The 20,432-nt window shown below is 33.9% G+C and overlaps 1 protein-coding gene across 4 annotated transcripts in view; it reads left to right on the forward strand.

Moving 5' to 3' along the window:
- Ctnna3 (catenin alpha 3) overlaps positions 1-20,432 on the forward strand; it is a 1,561,788-nt gene that overhangs the window by 1,486,209 nt on the left and 55,147 nt on the right. For all 4 annotated transcript variants that reach the window (XM_010605540.3, XM_033766563.1, XM_033766562.1 and 1 more), the window contains one exon: positions 12,306-12,411. In XM_010605540.3, coding sequence (XP_010603842.1) covers positions 12,306-12,411 — 106 coding nt within the window. The remainder of the gene's footprint in view (positions 1-12,305; positions 12,412-20,432) is intronic.

A 20,432-nucleotide genomic window follows, 5' to 3' on the forward strand; every position in this document is an offset into this window, starting at 1 on the left:
ACAAAAAAAAAAAAAAAAAAAAAAAGCAGGAAAGGGAAGAAGAAACAAAACATCTATCCTTTCTCTTTCCACATCATCTTATCAAGTGACCCTCCTGACTGAGCCACACAAAAGTAAAATTACATGAAAATATGTGAGTCTGTTTCATCTCATGGCAGAAAGGTTTTAGACACACCCAGATAAGAAAGAACATACAAATGAACGTGATGTTAAATAACTATTACTTTACAATATTGCCTTAACTTTAACTGAGGAAAGGTTAAGAATGTTGTCTAATAATTATATAATAAGCCTGACAAAGAGAAAAGGTAAAATAATGCTAATTGTGTATGTCTGAACTACAGCTGATTTTTCAGACTTTTAAAATTATACTATTTAAAATTTGACTTTGGGTCACTTTACATCAATGATTCAGTGAAAACTACAAATCAAGAGTACAATAATATTAACAAGCATAAGTTGTAGATGTATAGAATAGTGTATGCTAAATGTTAATGTGAATAGGCACACTGAAAACAGTAGACTTTATAGTCTGCCCTAAAATTTAATTTATTATCACACTACCAGACTAGGCTAGGAGAGGGAGGCCATGCCAAAGACCAGCTGGCACAGTTTTATTGTCATAGAAACAACTGGTGGCAAGTTAGACCACTGAACTAGCTCTGAACCCAGTTCACCAAGGGTATAGGTCTTCAGTGAGGAGAGGCCTGTTCACTTCTGTATGTTACCTCGTCTCATCCGGACCTTAGAATAACACTGCCCCCTGACCAGATTTAGAATTGAATAGGTAAGGTTTAAAAAGGTCATAGGCTAAATAATAGTGGCTAAGTTACATTATTTTCTTAAATTAAAAATGTTTATTTTCTGAGTCCATAAAATGTGGCCTCATATTATAGAAGCAGGGGCAGCCAGTATATCATAGTGTTTTAAGGAGAGGCTGGAAAAATACCTGGGCTCTGTAAGACATGGTGTACATGATTAATGCTGAGACCACTGCCAACAGGAAAGAGAGGGACTCCCACAGTCAGGGAATGTGGTTGTATTTATAGTTCACTGGCTTTGATTAATGTGCACACTCAGAGAAGTAATGTGTAGAAGGCAAGAAAAGACCTGTTTTCAAATGTTGGTGCTGAGCACAGATTTCCCATTATGTCCCGAGAAGGTGTGGATAAATGATGACTTACAGTCACTTTTCACAGGGTTTGAGGGAGGACGTGGCAGGGGTAAATTTGCAGTGTGTGAGGGAAGATACAAATAACTTTCCTTGTCGATGCTCACTGCTCACATTAATCTGAAGAGTCACCAGCAAGTACCTTACCCCACATTCCACAGTTTCAATAACTAACCATTTCCTGGAGCATTTTAAATGATTTTTAAAATAATGTTTTATTTAAGTGGCCCCTTAAAGTATGCAATAGCTATAGTTTCTGAATGACTTAGGAAAATGTGTGCTGAAGTTTTTAAATCCTGTGCATCTCAAAAAGAAGATGAGCACTTATAGTAAACAGTAGAAAAATTGTTTCCTTCTCCTCCAGAATGGGGCCTCTCTCTTCTTGTCCTATCCCAGAGTGTGATGTGTTTACAGGAAGTACGTCTCATGTGTAATGCCAGGAGAGGCCAAAGACAGTTTAAATATAATGTATATTGTAGTTGGGAAGGAGAATAGCTCTAGATACATAAAGTGTCTTCCCAGGCAACACTGATTTCTTCAGGCTCCCAAATGTCCCCAGGTCACGTTCTCTGATATGATTTGTAACTAAAGCAGCAGCATACAGCTAGTAAACCATTAGCAATCAAGAGCCAGAGCCATTCACTGGCAGTTGAAATAAAAGAACTGGCAAATAGAGAAGCAACTTCTAGAGTGGTATCACTTTGTCTCTGCTTGTTCGATCTATGTTCTTGAAATCAATGTATTTCTCATAGCCAGCAACTTTGACTACTTGATAGAGATTCTAGAGGTCTACAGTAGGTTGATTATGATTCTCTAAGTTGTCTACCTCCTAACTTCCAGAATATGCAAATATTACCTTATGTGAAAAAAATGTACTTTTGAAGAGTGATGACATTAAAATTTTTGAGATGAAGAGATTGGCCTAAAATCATCTTTGTGTCTTCAGGACCACAGATGTTTTTACAAGAGAGAGCAATAGAACAGAAAGGAGAAGTTATCAATGCGATAGCAGAAACAGCAACTGTAGCTTTGAAGATGAAAGAAGGAACCACAAGCTGGGGTTACAAACAGGCACTAGAAGTTGAGAAAGGCAAGGGCATAGGTTCTTTAAAAAAACTTCCAAAACAAGTCTTGCTCATACTTCATCTTCAGCTTAAGGAAATTTAGTGTGGATTTCGATCTCCAGAAATTTAAAGTACTAAGTTTGTGTTGTTTTAATGGTCTAAATGAGTGGTAATTTGGTGCAACAGAAAACCAACGTTAGAATAGGTCATATTTAAAAGAAGGAGAATTAGGAGAATAATGGTATGCAATAGCTATAGTACTTGTGGGTTATAGAGGAAGTAGTAAGAATTAGGATGCACATAATGACCAATTCGAGTTTTCCCATTAGGCTACTGAATTCTTGGCATTGAAATAATAGATGAAGGTGATAATTTCTTAGAAAACTCTATCTTTAGCTCTGATATTAATTATTAAAAAATAGACTTTCACTAGAAATACTTCTACCTAGAGGTCATAATTTTCACTAGGGCTAAGGCTCACAATTAATATTATTGGCTTTGTTGTTAGTTCTAGTAAATTTAAATGATCTTGGGCCCCCACTACCAGGACACATGTCTCTGAATGAAAAGCCCTTCATGCAATAATAATTATAGATATTTGCCTTTGAGAAGTCCACTTTCAGACAAAATAAGAAAAGAGGGGGAAAAAGAGTAAGAAGATACATACCAGTTTGTTGATAAAAGACATTCAACCAAAGAAAAGGTTATTTTTTTATAATCTTGAAATTGGTTCCGGCAAACCAGGCGTGGTGGTGCATGGTTGTAATCCCAGCACTTGGAAGGTTGAGGCAGGAGGATTGCTGTGAGTTCGAGACCAGCTTGGCTATGTAGTGTGTTCCAGGTCAGTCTCAACTACATAGTGAGACCCTGTTTCAAAAAAAAAAAGCAAAGAAAAAAGTAATCTGTTCAGGTGGAAAGGAAGTGGTGTTTTAATAGAATTTCACAAAGAACAATGGCTGGAAATATCTAGTTTTGTAGATTCCTTTGTAATATCTGAAACATTCCACTGACTCATTGAATTCTAGTGTTTTAAGATACATAATGACAGAAAACCTATGATGATACTCTCACTATGTGATTTTTTAAATTGAGTTTATTGGTACATTTTAGGTATACAGTACAGTTACATTCATCATTGAGGTCTTGTATCTTTACATGACAAGTCCTGGTTCTTGTTTTTTCCCCTTGTCCCTGCCCTCCCTTCACCCCTCCTCCCCTGCCCATATGTGATTTGTTTTAATTGGCTCAGAATATATGAGTGACTTAAAGCCCTTGCCACTCACTTTAAACTGACCTGCATTTACACACCATGGACAAATAGTAAGGAACTTTGAGTTTCTCAGATGTGACTTTCAGGTTTATAGGGTAAAGATAATAAATTTTAGAAGCGAAGTGGGCATGTAAGGCAGAAAAAGGTGTATCCATCCATAATATGACTGATAACTGGAATTTGTGTGGTAAAACACTGCTGTACTGCATTGGCAGTGCTGTGTGAGACCTGTGTGAAAAAATCAAATTGTAACAGTTCCTGGAAATATAAGAACACTGCCTGAAAAGCTTGCTATTATGTGTACTACCTGTACAAAATTACCACAGAAAAAATGTAACAGCTTTATAGAAAGAACTGAAGAAGTTTGTTTTATAAAAACAAAAACCAAACTATCTGTATTCTAACCTTTATTTTGCTATAATTTAAAAACAAATATTACTATATAAATCTTTTATTCTAATTCTGCTGTTGTTTCCTCTCCTATGTGTTTAGTGGTTTTTCTGCTGTTGTTTCTTCCCCTATGTGTTCAGTGATTTTTCTATGTTTTGTATGTTTAGTTCTTATGTGTGTGTTTGTTAACCACTGTAAAATTCTTCTTGAAATTCTAGAGTCTCCCTAGGATTTGATACTACAAATTATTGATACACTAATAAGTTCAGGGAAACTTGAGGCCTGAAAATATGAGGCCTGAAAAAGAGGGAAAAGGGTGTACACCTCAAATCTTACTTTAAAAATTACTTTGTGGATTTGAGGAAGGGAATTCTTACCCCCCCATACACATGTGCACACACAGAAAGCATAAAGATAGCAGCAGCAATAACAATAATAACCAAAACTGCTCTTCCAGACTGGTGTCCCCAAATATCTCTGAAATAAGTCCCATCGTTGTTTTATAAACAAATACAATGTTGAACAAGAAAGTCTAACATTATCATGCAGAAAGAAAAACCTTTATAAAATTTGTTTTTAATAATAGACCATCTACATTGTACCAGTTTCAAAACAAAGACTAGAACTGGCCTTATGCCCAGGCAGAATATGTCTTGTAATCTCACAGTACTAGTGAAGGACCTTGTTTCTTTTCCAATTTTTTTTCTCTCTGCTTGGTGACACCCAAAATTTCACAAGATTATTTTTGCTAAGCATGGAAAAAATATAACTATGCATTTTTCCTGTTGGAAATATGTGCAGAGGACATGTTACACGTTTATGTTTTTGCTTGGGCCCAACTACAATGTTGAGTGAATAAATCTGACACACAAGCTTAAGTACCACTTGGTATCTCTCATTTGACTAAGGGAAAGTACCAAGAAGCACAGCAGAGGACGGTTAGAAGGAAACACGTGGATTGATTTCTTGAAAATGGGAAGGGCGTCCAAGAGACAAGGGCTGGGGGGACAGGGGAATGGGAAGGGACAACAAGGAGAACGGAGATTCGTGGTGCAGCTATCATGGCTTCCCTCAAGATACCAGCCCTTCCTCCTCCTGTGCTTTTAGCTTGCTTTTTCTCTTTTCCTTGGCCAGAGCTCCCTGAGTTTCACTTTTACTTTTTGAAATAAACTTTGGTACTGTTTAAAAAAAAAAAAAAAGACATGCATGGGCTGGGAATTTAACTCAGTGCCTCGCGTGCACAAGGTCCCGAGTTCGAACCCTGCCCCCATACTGAAAAAAAACGTGATGTGCAGGATCCTGATAACCTTAATGAATGTAAACATTACACATAATAAACGTGAAGTATGATTAATAACATCAACAAAAGTGAAGGTGGGAGAGGGAATTTAGAGGAGGAGGGAGGAAAGTGGGGGGAAAGGGACTTAAAAAAAGAAACAGGCTGTATTATGTACATGCATCCACTCCCCAAGATGATTATAACTTGCATGTACTGCAAACATGTACTAACAGAAAAATACATGTCCCAGGCTTCTTTGCAACTTTAAGGACCTATGCGTCTGGATTCTGGAATGTGGATAAGAGTATTGTGTGCCAATTCATATCCTGACTCTTCTGACCCCAACAGTATCCTATTGGATGACTGAATCCCATTTTTCTTTTTTTCTTTTTTGGTACTGGGGATTGAACTCGGGTCCTTGCTCTTGCAAGGCCGGCCACCGAACCGCTGAGCTAAATCCCCGGCCCTGAGTCCCATTTTTTTCCTTCATGTTGGATGACTGGTTGCAATGGATCCAGCAGAGGGCTCTAAACCTTAGGGTGCAGGAACTTTAAGGAGTAGAAGACAGCAAAAATATGATATACAACTTGTCACCTCATGACCCACTTTGACTGTGATGTGAGAGAGAAATGAATTTTCGTGTGTCTGACCACTGAGATATTTTGATGTTGTTATAGAAGTTAGACTGCTGTGAATAATGTGGAACAAGAGGAAAAGGAATGACAAAGACATATATAATACATACATTTATTAGAAAGATCTTATTCCCGATTCATAGAGCAGCATCTTTTTTTAGACTTGAATCCCAAAGGTTCTTCAGGATACTAGTTACTCAGGACTATTGTTAGCTGATTCAGCAGCTGATCTGCCAGCACTTCAAAGAGTTCTCAAAACCTAAGAATCACATTTTACATCAAGAAGGAGAAAGTTGCCTAATTAACGTTTATTGTTTGACTGGTAGGGAAACAATATGTCCTTGCTTGAATCTGATACCTTTCTTCAGCTCAGCATTTTGAGTTGTTTTTACGATAATTATGTTTTTCTTTTGCACCTAATACAGAAACGTAAGTAAGATAATTTAATTAATTTCCTTATAGAGCAGTAAACCTAAGAAATTAAACTATCATGGAAATCTGTCACCAAATAGGAATAAATTTTGTAAAAGAGTTAACATCATTGAACAATAGCAACCATGCAATATAGTTTATATGAGTATATATTTTGTATTGTTTTTTCTTAGTAAGATGCTATGAACAAAGTTGAATACTGTCAGTGGATGTAAGAAAAACCTCAGTGTAGTTAATTGAGTGTACTATCTAGAAGGTACTAAAAATCAAACAGTAATCTTTTTTCACAAAATATTATTTAAAAAGGAGAAGGGAAACAAACATAAGCATTTAATGAGCACCTGCCATTTACCGAATGTTTGATTTTATGTTGTTGCTTAACATGCGACTAACAATTATTACCTTAACAAAAGAAAATAAACTCATACAGATAAACAAAGTTATTTACTGATGGCTACTTGGCTAATAAGTGACAGTACTAGGATTTTAAAACATACATTCCCCATGTATGTTCATTTTATTATACTTTATTGCAGCTCTGTTAGAATGTTATAAATAAAATGTCTCTTGTTAAGACTCTCCGACAAAATTTGTTACATAATAAAAATTACACTCCAGACTCTCTCCTACCATGGCATATATAATATCTAAATTTGAGTGTGGAGTTTAAAAAATGAGGAGAGGAAAGAATGGTACTATGGACACAAGACCTAAAAAGAGCAATACTACCTCAATAAAGAATCTCAAGACTATAAGGGCACTGGAAACTTTTTAACCATCTGCCATGACACTACTATGCAATGCAGGACATTTCCTTGCTGAGAAAGCAATGTAAGCAGTATTCCTTAAGATTGCTTGTGTGAGTTAGTCATTATTGGTAGGACATTCTTCTTTCCCAGCAAAGATCTAAGCCTGGTCTTTCTCTCTGTTATAAATTCCATCAGTGTCTAAAATGGTCTTTTACTATTTTAATTTTTGTGTTTTGGGGAGGCAGTGTAGCATAGTTTTTAAAAGCAAACTATTAGGCCAGATTGCCTCAGATTCAATTTATATCTAATATTTATAAGCCGAGTAACTTGGTTAAGATACTCTTAAATTTTCTGTTCCTCAGTTTCTTCATCTACGAAATAAAGAGAACAATCCTAAATTTAGAGGGTGTTTGTATTGATAGTGATAATGTTTTCATGAAGAGATTAGCATGTAGAAAATTACAAGGATGTTCATTATTAAGGCAGAAAATATATACTATTTTTCATTTATTAAGTGAACCGTAATATTTTGGGACCTATTTTATGTAAATATCATACATATATCCCAGTAAAAAAGGATTAAGTGGAAAGTTTTCGGTGTTGAAATATGGTGCTTGCTTCGGCAGTACATATGCTAAAATTAGTTTTGAAATACGGATGACACTTTTACCAAATATTGAGGGGCTACCAAATGCAAATGACATAAATAAGCTTAATCTTTCGTTATGAATCGGTAGCAGAAAATGCCAAATCTTTTCATAGGTTTTTTTTCCCCCCTCAAAAGATGTTAAGTTCATGAAATCACTTTCGTATTTTGATCTTAAACAGGAGTGCTAATTAAGCTGTAACTGGTAATCTCTACCATCCTCTTATTTCTTGTGCTTAAAAAAGAAGAAAAGAATGAAAGAACAAGAGAGAAAGAAAAAGAATGTAAGGAAGGAAAGAAGGAAGGAGCGAAAGGAAGGAGGGAAGGGGAGAAGAAGGGGTGGAAAGGAAGAGAGGGGAGAGAGGGGCAGAAAGCCAGAAAGGGAAAGAAAGTCAAGAGTGGGTAAGGTCAGGAAAAACAGGCAGCAAGTTGATGTTAAACCAGTGCATTGTTTCCCTTAATCCCCTTCATTCATTAAATAGAATTTCTATGTCCTCTCCACCATTGAGTCACGACAGACTTTCCCATAATTCTTTCTGAATTATACGTTTAAATTTTTTAAAAATTTGTAATTGATAGAAAACCTCATTTATATTTTTGGGTGCTCTCATGCTGTTTTGTATACATTGCGAACTGGCTAAATAAACTTGCATTTCTGCACATCGTTGTCACTGGGCCAGCTCTACATTTTAGAGCTCCGTCTGCCCTCCTTTTTGCGAAATGGACAGATTATTATTGCAGTCGCTGTTCATTACAAAATTTGGCCTTTGATTTCTTAAAAATGTTTTCAAATATTTCCGTCTGTACTCCTTCCCTTCTGAGTATATTCTCGGTGGGAACCGACTCAGTAACTTAAGACAATTTGCTGACGAGAAATCCTGAGAAACCATTATGAAAGTGAAGGTGGCAAACAATCTTTGAATATATTTCCCAATTTAAAAAGCTTTCATTACATAGCATATTTCAGGCTGAGAACGTTAAACATTTATCATAGTTTCGGTAATTGTAGCTTCCTCTAGAAGCTTGGCATGCCATGGAATCATTTGTAAAGTGTGTATTTTGTTTGGCACTCAGTAGGAGGCTTGCCAGGCAATACATTTAATTAAGAATGCAAAGAAGGGAATAATTGTGGTCAGTCAGAGTGTATTATCATTACTTTTAAGTTCTAAAAGTTATTGTTACTTTTAAGGAACTGGTTCCCTAACAAGGTATATGTTAAAAGCTGGAGGTAATTTCCCTTTTAGCGGCCCAGGGTTTTTATGCAGAGGAATATATTATTTTGAGAGGAAAGGTACGTTTGCTGCATCCCTTAGATATAACTCTTTGTCTATTGTTTCAGTTACCATGAGCCTCAGCTGCTCTTCCTAGAAACAACATTTTCCCATTGTTTAAGAACTTGAAAATTGATGCATTGCCTTTTGGGAGCTTAGACAGCTTTATTTAAGTTTAACTTTCTTTAGAGATGCACAGAAATAATGAAACGCAATGTCTTTCTTGAACATAATCGTGTACATAGTTTCTAGTCTTTCCTGGTGTATAAATCTGATAACAGTAGTTCAAATATGGTAATGATTAATGTTGATTTTATTTAAAAATTATAAAGCACCTTATGTCAACAGATTTAGAGATGTGTGATGATGACCATTTTTATGGCCAGATTTTTACTGTGTTGGACACATCTGTCCATTTGTACAGGAAACATTGCTTATAATTATTTTGAGTTACACCATGGAAAAAGGACAAGAACAGGAAGAGAATGGCTTTGGCACACAGTTCACAAGCATTTTTGGTGCTCAGATTTTCAGGTGTACAATATTCTGATCATTTAATTTCTGTGAACTGCCTCTGTCCTTTATCATTGCATAGTGCTCCTCTTCTTAGTGAAAACAATATTCCTCTAAGAACAAATCAATCAGATTTAACACTAAGACATCCATGGTCAGGGATAATAAAAGGTGCAAATGAGACATAGACGCAGACTACTTTCACTCCCTTTCTCTTCTAAATACTCTTTATCTTGTTCTCACAAAAACCTTTTCTGTCTAACTTATACTCTCCCATTTTCCTTATTATTCCTTCCTTCTCTTGAAGCACTTAATAATTTTGTTGAAACCATTCGTTCAGGTTCCCTTTGTGTGGTCTGAAAAACAACAAAAAATTCAGTAATTAAAACTTTGAAGGTCAGTGTGGTAACACTCAGTGGACAGTTAGAAGTAGTTTTAAGAGGGTGAACAACTACAGTAATTCACATAATCATCTGTCTGTTTTTCTAGGGTAAGGGTGATAGAAAAATATTTCCTACATTACTCCAGTCTAGTTGCACAAAACTCCTGTCTTTAGAGAGTGCTGGTCCAAGTAAAAGATCTGCATATGGAGATATTTGAATAGTTTTGCACAGTAATGCGCCAGTCAGTATCAATTTTCTTCTGCATAAATTCTGCTCTTGGGTCAATATAGTTCATCACTAAAAACACAAATGAAAAGTTGCTCCAAAAATGAAAAAGTGGAGTTCTTCATACTTTCTTCCACCTACCCTAAAAATCTTGAAAGCAATCCAACCTTTATTCCATGGCATTGTGAAACAAAGTTTCTTAAATTAACAGCAAAAACTTATATTTTTGAATGCTTGCTTTCTTTAAAGGAATGTCTGGAGCACTTGGAAGAAACAAACTTGTGCAATTCTCAGAATGTCTATAAATTTTAGGTACTCCTATTATCACTGAAGAGAAACAAAGGGATAATTTGTCTTGCTTGATTCAGATATAATAGGAAATGGCCTCTTGGGGAAATAATATAACATGAATCTAGATTCATACTCATCTATTGTGATATACTGCATTTTCCTTTTATTCTGGCAAGAAGGAATTGTATAAGAGTAAGAAAATAGATTTAGGAAGAACAGGGAAGCAAAAATAAGCGATTTAAGAAAGAATACGTGAATGGTTTTCTTATAGGCATTGCTGATTTTTTGGAACCCTATGAGATACGAATTCTCATTTTTTGAATCTACATCAATTCCTCCCTTTCATGATCAAATTAAGGAATTCAGCAGAGAGAATTGAGGAATGAACAAAACAAGATCACAAATAGATGCGAAAATGTTCTGAAGACAACCAGATCATCACTTTGAACTTCTAACTGGAGTGTGCTCTTGGCCGATTCAAGCTATGTACATGGTCTTAGAGCTGTGCAGTAGCGCATTTTATAACATATATTTCTTCAGAATAAGGATGGATTATTGAGTAGACCAGGGAGCAGATTTTTCAGTACTTCTATTGAATTCCCAAGCCTAACTATGTTTTTGTCTAAAGGAGAATTTTATTAATTGCAGCAATGGTATCAACATTTTCCTTTAAAATGGTGCTAGCATAACTGAATATACTTAGGAAAGCGTTAGGCTATTTTCTCTTTGCATCAGGAATGGCCACTGTGGGGCCCAGTGAGAGAGGAACCTAATACATGATCCAAAATAAAGTCCCCAGTCTCCTCTTCCTGTAAGTGACCTGAGGTGACCTGTGAAAATGGTTCATTACTCTCTTGACCAGAAAATTCCACAAAATCATACAAATCACAAGGCTCAAATCTTCATGATCAGTTTAAGAACACCTTTGAAACTGCCCAGGCCCTCAAAGTATGCATATCTGAAAGGCCCCAAGTATCTATCTGACAGGTGCACATTGAAGAAGCAGTGTGTGCCATTCCAGGGTTACAGTGGTGGAGTCGGAAGTTTGCCCAGGCCCAGCAGTGGGGCTGGACACAGGGTCGGGAGCGCAGAAAGAGTGCTGAATTTTTGCTGCACATGCTTAGCAATGCAGAGTAATTGCTGAACGCAAGGGTTTAGATGTTGGTTGTCTGCTCACTGAACACAGCCAAGGGAACAAAGCACTGAAGATGTGCAGTTGTACTTACAGAGCTCACGGCCATATATGAGCTCCCTCAGCCACACCGAAATGACCCTGACCTAGAAGGGAAAATTGTTCTTAAACCAGAGGAGGAAGTTGCACAGAAGAAAAATGATAGCCCAGAAGAAACTAAAGAAACAAAAATGTACAGAATGGGAATAAACTAGGCATAAAATAAATGCAAAATGAAATAAAATGCTTAGATTACATATGTGCCAGGCCTAGGCTTTCCCACATTTGATTTTTCAGAGGAGATATTGTTACATGATGCAATTAAATGAAAAGCTGTAAAAGAAGAAAATAGAACTTTTTAAGTAACCGTTCTGATAAAGTGTAAATTTGAATGTGTGTCATGTCCAAAGTATAAATTTTCCTTCTAGAACCAAGAAAACACCTTTGCAGTTAGGTATTTGGGTCCACCAAGAGTACCTCTCAGCTCAGATTTATTATAATAAAAATCTGGAAATGAAAATCAAACGGAATTCAAATATTAGAATAAAAACCTGGAAGTGAAGATCGACTACAATTCATCTCTGCAGAATTATACTGAATTTTAATGTAATAGACTTTCATTTTTAAATTTTTTTTATTTAAGAGCATGGTCTAATTGGGGCCCACTTAAGAAGTAAATAAAACTAAACGAACTGTCAATTTAGTATGTTTATATATGTATATATATGAATATAGATCTTTATGTATAAATACATAGATAGTTCTCTATTAGTTAATAACTTCCTGAGACTGATATATATTCTTTTATTTTTCAGGGGCAAAGGACCACTAAAGCATACAACTGATGTGATCTATGCAGCTAAAATGATATCAGAATCAGGATCAAGGATGGATATTCTTGCTCGGCAGATTGCTGATCAGGTGAGTTACTTACAAATGTACATGGAGAAGATCCTTGCTAGTTGCTCTTGCCATTCAAAATTGATTACAGCAAAGTTGAATTGTTCTCTATTTAATATTTTCCTAAATTATAATCGTTTATTTAATAACATTATTAATATCCTAGTAGTGGATCATTCATTTTTAAGGAAACAATTATTTTTAGATGCAAAATTTTGAGCTTTAAATATACTCAAATTATTTTGAAAATCATTTTTTCCAGCAAGGCTACTGATTTATTTCAGTTGCTTATAAGGAAATCAAGATTTTTTTCCCCTGATATTTCAAATTGCTATTTTACCCATCAAAAATAAAATATCTCAAAAAAATGTGAGATAATGAAAAGATGGAAATAAAGTGGTTGTAGATGGGGAGGGCAGGAGGGGTGAAGGGAGGGCAGAGGTAAGGGGAAAAAATGAGAACCAAGACCTGTCATGTAAAGGTACAAGATCCCAACAATGAATGTAACTGTACTGTATCTCTAAAATGTACCAATAAACTCAATTAAAGCTGAAAAAAAATAAATAAATAAAATCTCTCAATTTCAAAATTTTATTATTTTAGCTTTTTTGCATCTACAATATTTAAGGGCATTCTATGTTAAAATAATAGACAATTAGCCATTAAATAGATCCTAACATGAAATGTAAAATGCAGGAAGCGTGTAATCCGTACAGACTGCTGTTTCTAAACACTGACTCCTCATTACTATTTTATTTTGTTTATAATTTTATTTGTTTTGGTCTCTCTTTCCTTCTTGGTTTATCTGGTTAAGTATTTGCAGATTTTTTTTTCTTGTCAAGTAACCAACTTTTCATTTCATTGATCTTTTATATTTCTTTTTAGCCTCTATTTTTTTTCTGCTATGATCTTTGTTATTTCTTTCCGTATAATTTGAAATTTGGTTTGTTCCAAATTTCTAAATTTCTTTCTAAATCTCTGAGATACATAATTAAGTTGCTAATTTCAAATTTCTAAACCCATTTTTTTCTGATTTTTAAAAATTCTAACTTTTAAAATTGTACACAAACATTGACAAAAACTTCTTTCATTATTGCTTTTGTTGCATACCACAAATTTCAGTATGCTGTGCTTCTATTTTCATTTTAAAAGAAATTTGGTTTGTTCATTACTTTTCATATATCTCTATTTCAATTTTCTAGGTAGCAGCTACATTATTAAAGTTACTTTATGCTTAACTTTAATTGAAAATATGTCAATTCTGTTAGTGCAATGTGATATTCAATTAATATTTCAGGTTGTAGTATAATATTACTTTGCAGACTTTATATTGCATTTAACTTGATAATACATGTTAATTTCCCTTTGGGAAATAATACACTTATTTTTTTAACTTTGCAAATATTCTGCATTGGTTCTTGCTTTATGCATAGAAGAAAAACTTACTTGGATGATTCATATTATAATTCCTATTATTCACTCTATTTTTACTCTTGGAATATGAGCTTTTCTCTACTGGATAAGATATTTGTAAATATAACAATGGAGAAATAATTAAGGGCTAATGATAGCACAGAAAAAATATTTTAAAAATCTCTTGAATCTGCATATTGTTCTAGTATGTTGGTTTAAGTATGATAAAATTTTAATTAATCTATTTAAACTAGAAATTAGGGATCTGGGTATTGAAAATCCAAAATCAGACATACTCAGATTTTTTTGGATTAGAGAGAATTTGGCTTTCATATTTTCAAGTTTAGAATGTTCAATCAGTAAACTCTATGCAAATTTTCCAAAAAAATAAAAACAGTAAAATTTGAGACACTTCTGATGGCGAGCATTTCAGATTAGTTATGTTGAAGTAATATTTCGTATGTATGGTTAAAAGCAGAAAGTCTTCTAATAAATCAAAATTTTCCACCCTGAATAAATGACTGAAGCTTATATATTCTCAGAATTTTCCTTGAGAAGCTAAGATTTAGTGGAATCAGTAAAGTTATATCTCTTTAGACAAATTTATGTGTACTAAGTAAATACTGCATTCTTACTGCCACTGTGCTTCTGATTATTTTGGAATAAAATACTATGAAAGTTCAAATAATTGTTTCACTTTGAAGGTTTTTATTTCTTGTATTAATATCTCTTTAATTTTTAGACCATTTTGCAGTAGGTACTTTTGTAAAAAGTTTTATTAAATTATGCCACTGTTTTTAGTATTATTCAAATGGTATGAAAACAAAAGTATTTCTTCATCTACATACAGCTTTGTTGTTTTAAGAAGAAGCTTAAAGAAATGGTCACTGACAAATAAATACATAAATTATTGTTTGGACATTTCTACTTTATTGTGTAAAGTAATTTCAAGTAAATCAAATCTGTTCTGAACACATAGTGTTCTGAAGAATCGAAACTTAGAAAAAAAGATAATGACTCAGTAACTATAGTGGCCATCACGCAAAATTTTCCATGAATTTTGTTTTAATTTTGTTCTTCTAATTTTGTTTGACAGATTAATATACAGATTTTAGACATTAAATAATAGCTGAAATCACTTGTAAAAATCAATATAATAATACAGTGAGAGAACTCTTCATTGTCTATGCATATTTTGAAATAATTTTGTAGTGAAGTCTTAATTATTAGATTAGTAACTGTCTAGATTTATCAATCTTACCATTTAAAATTTTCAACAATTTTATGAGCTTCCTAATGTACATTTTTTTCTGGAGGGTTGGATGGTCAATCCACAATTAATTTCCATTTCTACCTAGAATAAACATCAAATGTATAAAATTCACATGGTAGCTTAGTATAGTCCATATACACATTAGTAAATTTTAGTTTATGTATGGTTTCAAAGTTTAGATGTAGAGAAAATGAAATGAATCAGATTAGCTAATTGTAATTCTGCTTGCCTGACCTTTAGTCTTCTTTTTCTAACTCTTCTTCCCTACCTTGCTCCTATGATCATGTATTTATTGTATATGCCAGTACAATTCACTACTCAACAGTTGTTTTTATCTAGCTGGAAAGAGAACTAAAACCTTCTGTCTATTTTTCTTTGTTTGTTTGTTTGCTTGTTTTTTGAGATAGGGTCTCACTATGTAGTTGAGACTGACCTGAAACTCACTATGTAGCCAAGGCTGGTCTCGAACTCACGGCAATCCTCCTGCCTCAGCCTCCCAAGTGCTGGGATTACAGGTGTGAACCACCACGCCTGGCTCCTTCTGTTTATTTTTAATTTGTATATGTTGTTATTTATTACATTCATTTATAATACAAATATTTATGATTTATAAACAAATATATGAGGTTTAGACATAATTTGCTGCGTGTATGCATTATATTATAATTGAATCAGGATATTTATATACCTATCTCCTTAAATGCTTTTTAAAAGTTATTATGATATAAGAGTTATTTAAGGGGAAACTGTGATAAAAACTTGCATTTAAATATCCATTGCTTTCAGGTTAGCTTATTTTTTTCAAGCTCCCCAAATCTCTTGGACTTTAGAAAAGTCTCAAGATGGTTTAAAATATGCAACCCAAGGCACGTTTGTTTAAGTCCCATAGAACTCTGGTACACATTTTGTCTTCATTAGACATTGTAATCTTAAAGGACAGAAGGCTCTTAATCATCAAAATTCTTAAACCTGTAGTTTATTAATAAACACAAGGATGAAGTTGGAGAAGGGGGATATAAATCTAAGAGTCCAGACTCCCTGTACACATTTCTTTCTGTCCCTCCACAGCTCACTGTAATTTGCTATTTTAGCAGATATTCCAAGTTTGATGAATCAACTAAAACCTATAAGGTAGGAATGATGCACAGAAAGAGTTCAATTAGTTACAGAGACAATATACGCCCGATTAAAATGGAGATGAATAGGAGGCAAAACTAAAATTAACATCTACTAAAATGTGCTGCACAAGAAGACAACAAAAATAGAATTTCTGACTCCTCTGTGTCATATGTGAATCCTTCATAGTTATTTTGTCAAGGCAGAGGTATCCAGATTATCGACCAAGTACTTACATCTAACCATAATTTAAAATCATTTTTAGTGTAAAATGCATTGACAGTTAATACAAATTCAAGAAAGGAGACATCATAAAAACGAAGAAGTACAACCCGAGCATGCAATGCACTCAATTATAAATAAAACAAACTACACATGTAATTTATGTTGATATTTGATATAATATTGTTTGTGGCTAACCTCATTTGATTTGCTTCAGTTGATAGCATGAGTAAAAAATTTTTCTTGAAATAAAACTATACTGAAAACAAACATCTTTTTCTTTCATTATGTCATTATTACATATCTTTTAAGGATGTACATCATGAAATTTCATGTTTATTGATATCATTATTCATCTGAAATATATTTCAAGCACAAATTTTGGGGTATAGATTTGTTCTCCAGATTAATGTACTCCTGTTTTATAAAAATAAATGTCTAACAGTTTCTCAGGTATTAAATACAACTAAGTTGGGGATTTAGCTCAGTGGCACCACATCTGCCTCTCAAGCACAAGGTCCTGAGTTGGATCCCTCTGGTACCAAAAAGAAAGAAAGAAACAAACAAACAAAGAAAAATCAACTAAATATTGAAACATTTCATCTACTTGGATCTTTCAAGTGCTCAGAAGGATATATGCTTTAATATTTTTCCTTTTTATCCAATTTCTAGGCTTTCCTTTTAAGCAGCATTTTCAATATCATAAGGGCAATTACATATTAAGGTGAATTTCGTGCATGCAAGGCTACGGCCCCAGGCAATAAAACGAGGTGTTGCAGATTGTAGGGGGATGTGGGTTCTTTTTTTTTAGAGGGAAAATGGGTGAGGAAGATTTCTCCTGACAGCTGGCTATATGTTTTTAACAATATTCCAAAATAAATAGAATTTTCTTGAGCAATCTTGTTGCCATCCTTTCCACATCCATATTCTATGTGCAGAATAATGCATTTTTAAAAGTTTAACACAGGAAATTCATCAGTTAACAAAATTCAGCCACTAGAGAGAAGGTGATATTTTTAGTTGTAATCTAAATTTTTAGTTAGACAATTTATCTCTTCTGAAAATTTCTCATAGACATTATCATAAAATGTAAAAGTAGATGGAGGGTATTTTCCTTTACATCTACCAGAGGAAAGAAGTTTTGGTAAAAAAAAAAATCATCTTTGTCTTTAATCTGTATTGGTGTCAAGGTACAGGTCACTTTCTTAATGGCTGTAACAACACATTGAAACTGAAAACGAGTTTAAAACAATTCTTAAAATCAAGATGAGTTTAGCCTAAAGAGATATGTGATAAAATTTAAAGAGTTTATAAAATTTATGATAAAGCAACATTTACACATCAAGATACATCACAAATCATATTTTCTCAAATGTAACTCACAAATCTTGTTCAATCTTGATCATAAGTTTGTGTTGTCCTCATTCATTGTTATTATAAGAGTTTCAGTGTGTTTTTAATAATACTTCACTAGATATTTTATTCAGTGTTTTGGAAACTTGAATTTGCCAAACAGCAGCCAAAATAGATGTAGCAAAACAAACACTTGAAAGTATGCTCAAATTTGCAGTTATAGAATCACCACAAATTAATGCCTGATTATACTTAAGAGATTGGAAAAAAAAGAAGTTGCTTCATACAGATGGTTAACGTAAATGCAGAAAACAGATGTATTGGCTCATTTAATTGCTATAATAAAATACCTGATGATGGCTAAAATGATAGAGAAAAGATTGTTTAATGCATAGATTTGGAAGCTCAAGGTTCCAAATCTGGTGAGTGTCTTTTTTTTTTTTTTTTCCTGGCAGAATCTAGAAACACTATTTCTCATGTCTCTTTTGGTTTTTCACCCTCTTCTTGTAATGCCAGTATTCAATGATGGGAGCTTCACTCTGACTATCACTGAAACCTAACCATGTGCTGCTGATTCTATTTCTAAACACCACAGTAGAACTAAGATTCCACCCTCTTAATAATTCACAATTAGAATTGAATTGCATTACAGGACATTTGAAGAAATACAGTCAAACCATATATCAACTATAGTAATAGTTTTTATAGTAGGGAAGACCAAGAAGGACATAGTTGGGGTTTGTAAGGTGAGATGTTGATTAGATACTTAAGTAGGATTGAGATATTCAATAACTATTTGGAGCTTCTTCCAAAAACATAAACTAAATCACCTCTCAATGCATTAAAAACAATAAGGTAGGCAAAAAAAAAAATGTTGGTCGAATACTTTTTTTCTTCTTCAAGTGCAGACTGTGGTAAAACTGTTGTTGCACTCCTAGGTTTAAACAAAAATTAAACCTTTAACTGAGGCAGTGCTGATACTGTCACATAATAAAGTTCTGGCCATTATACAAAAGCACACATTTTCTTTATCCTTTTTTTCTTTTATTTTTAGAACCACCTGTACATGAATTAGGCAGAACTTGGTACACAGAAAAATCACTGAGTTCTTGGCCAGCCCACCCCCGCAACGCAAAGAACAAAATCGGAACCTTAACCCACCCCACCCACAAACCCATCCACAAAACGTTATAAAAAAGAAATATTTTTAAAAGACATGATTTTGGAGAAAATAAGAAATGTGGAGAAGGAGAAAAGGGATTATAGAGATGAAGGACAACTTTTGTTTTGATATTTTATGTTGATACCTTCACCCTGAAAAAGAGATAATACAAGTACAGTAAGCAATAGGATTACTGATGATCTGTGACCTTGAAGAAGGTAAAATGAGACAGCTCCTGAGCTGAATTATAGGTGGAGAAATGAGCCCTTTGGGAAAGAAAAAGTCATGGGCATGGTGTGCCTTTATTGCCACTAATTGCTTAAAATTACTATTCTTGAAACTCACAATGACATCTAATACTTTTCAATAACAAACTTTGCCAGCATAGCAAAATTTAAGCTGTTATCTGTAATTGCAAAAGTCATTTTAAATATGTCTTAAATAAAGTTTTTACTCCAGTGTAGGCAAAAAAAAAAAAGCCAAGATTATGGAATAAAATTCTGTAAAGTGTCCACTTTGCTAATTCTCTCATAAAATACAACTGAAAGTAAATGAATATTTTTCACTATTCTCATTTCTAAATGATGTATTCTGTGTTGCTACCTGAGTCTTCTTACTAGAGGAGTAAAAACTACTTTAATGTGAGAAAATGATGTAAGCTGACATGCCTTCCGTTGACCATTAGTAGATGTCTTTGTGATTATAGAATTCAAAATTTAAGAATCCATGCATTAAAGAGCTAAGAGGTGTCCTAGTCAACATCTTCTGTTTTAATAAAATAGGAAATGATAACCAAAAGTTTGCTATGATAGCCTACCTACCACTTGATCTGCCAAGAAGTCCTTGGAAGGATTGCTTTAAACTTATTTTACGGAAATTTTATCTGGGAAAAATGAAATCAAAGGCAGTAATGTTCTAGAAATCTAGGGAGTAAATTTTTCTTTTGCTTTCATATAAAAGTATAAAAGGGGGGACCACCCCATTTGAGACCCTTCCTGGAAATCCAGGAGATATTCTTCTTATTATTATTTCTAATAATAATCACCCTAACCTGAAAAGAAATGTAAAAGGTGTACAAAAGCACTATTTGACTTTTGAGCTTAAAAAACTACATATGTTTAACAATATAACAATGTACAGTGTAACATACAACAACTTATGGATTAGGAAAAATATTTGTGAGCCAAGCACTTGATAAAGAGATAATATTCAAAATATAAGGAAGTACTACAACTCAATAACAAGAAAATAAAAGCCAAGGATTCAATTAAAAATGGACAAAGGCAATAAAGAGATGTTTTTCTAAAAAAGAATCACAAATGGCCAAAAGCTTTGGACAATAGTAGAAGAATATTCATAATGTGGAAATCATTAATTCTTCACTTCTGTTTCTATGAACACAGAGACATAGTGTGGCGAGCCGCAACGTCAGAATCCTGCCAGCCGGTCCCAAACCCAAGGGAAGAACAACAGGAGAGCAGTTTCACGAACTTAGTTCCAGGC

The sequence above is a fragment of the Fukomys damarensis genome, unplaced genomic scaffold (assembly GCF_012274545.1).
Source record: "Fukomys damarensis isolate Sample0158 unplaced genomic scaffold, DMR_v1.0_HiC HiC_scaffold_20, whole genome shotgun sequence".
Lineage (NCBI taxonomy): Eukaryota > Metazoa > Chordata > Mammalia > Rodentia > Bathyergidae > Fukomys > Fukomys damarensis.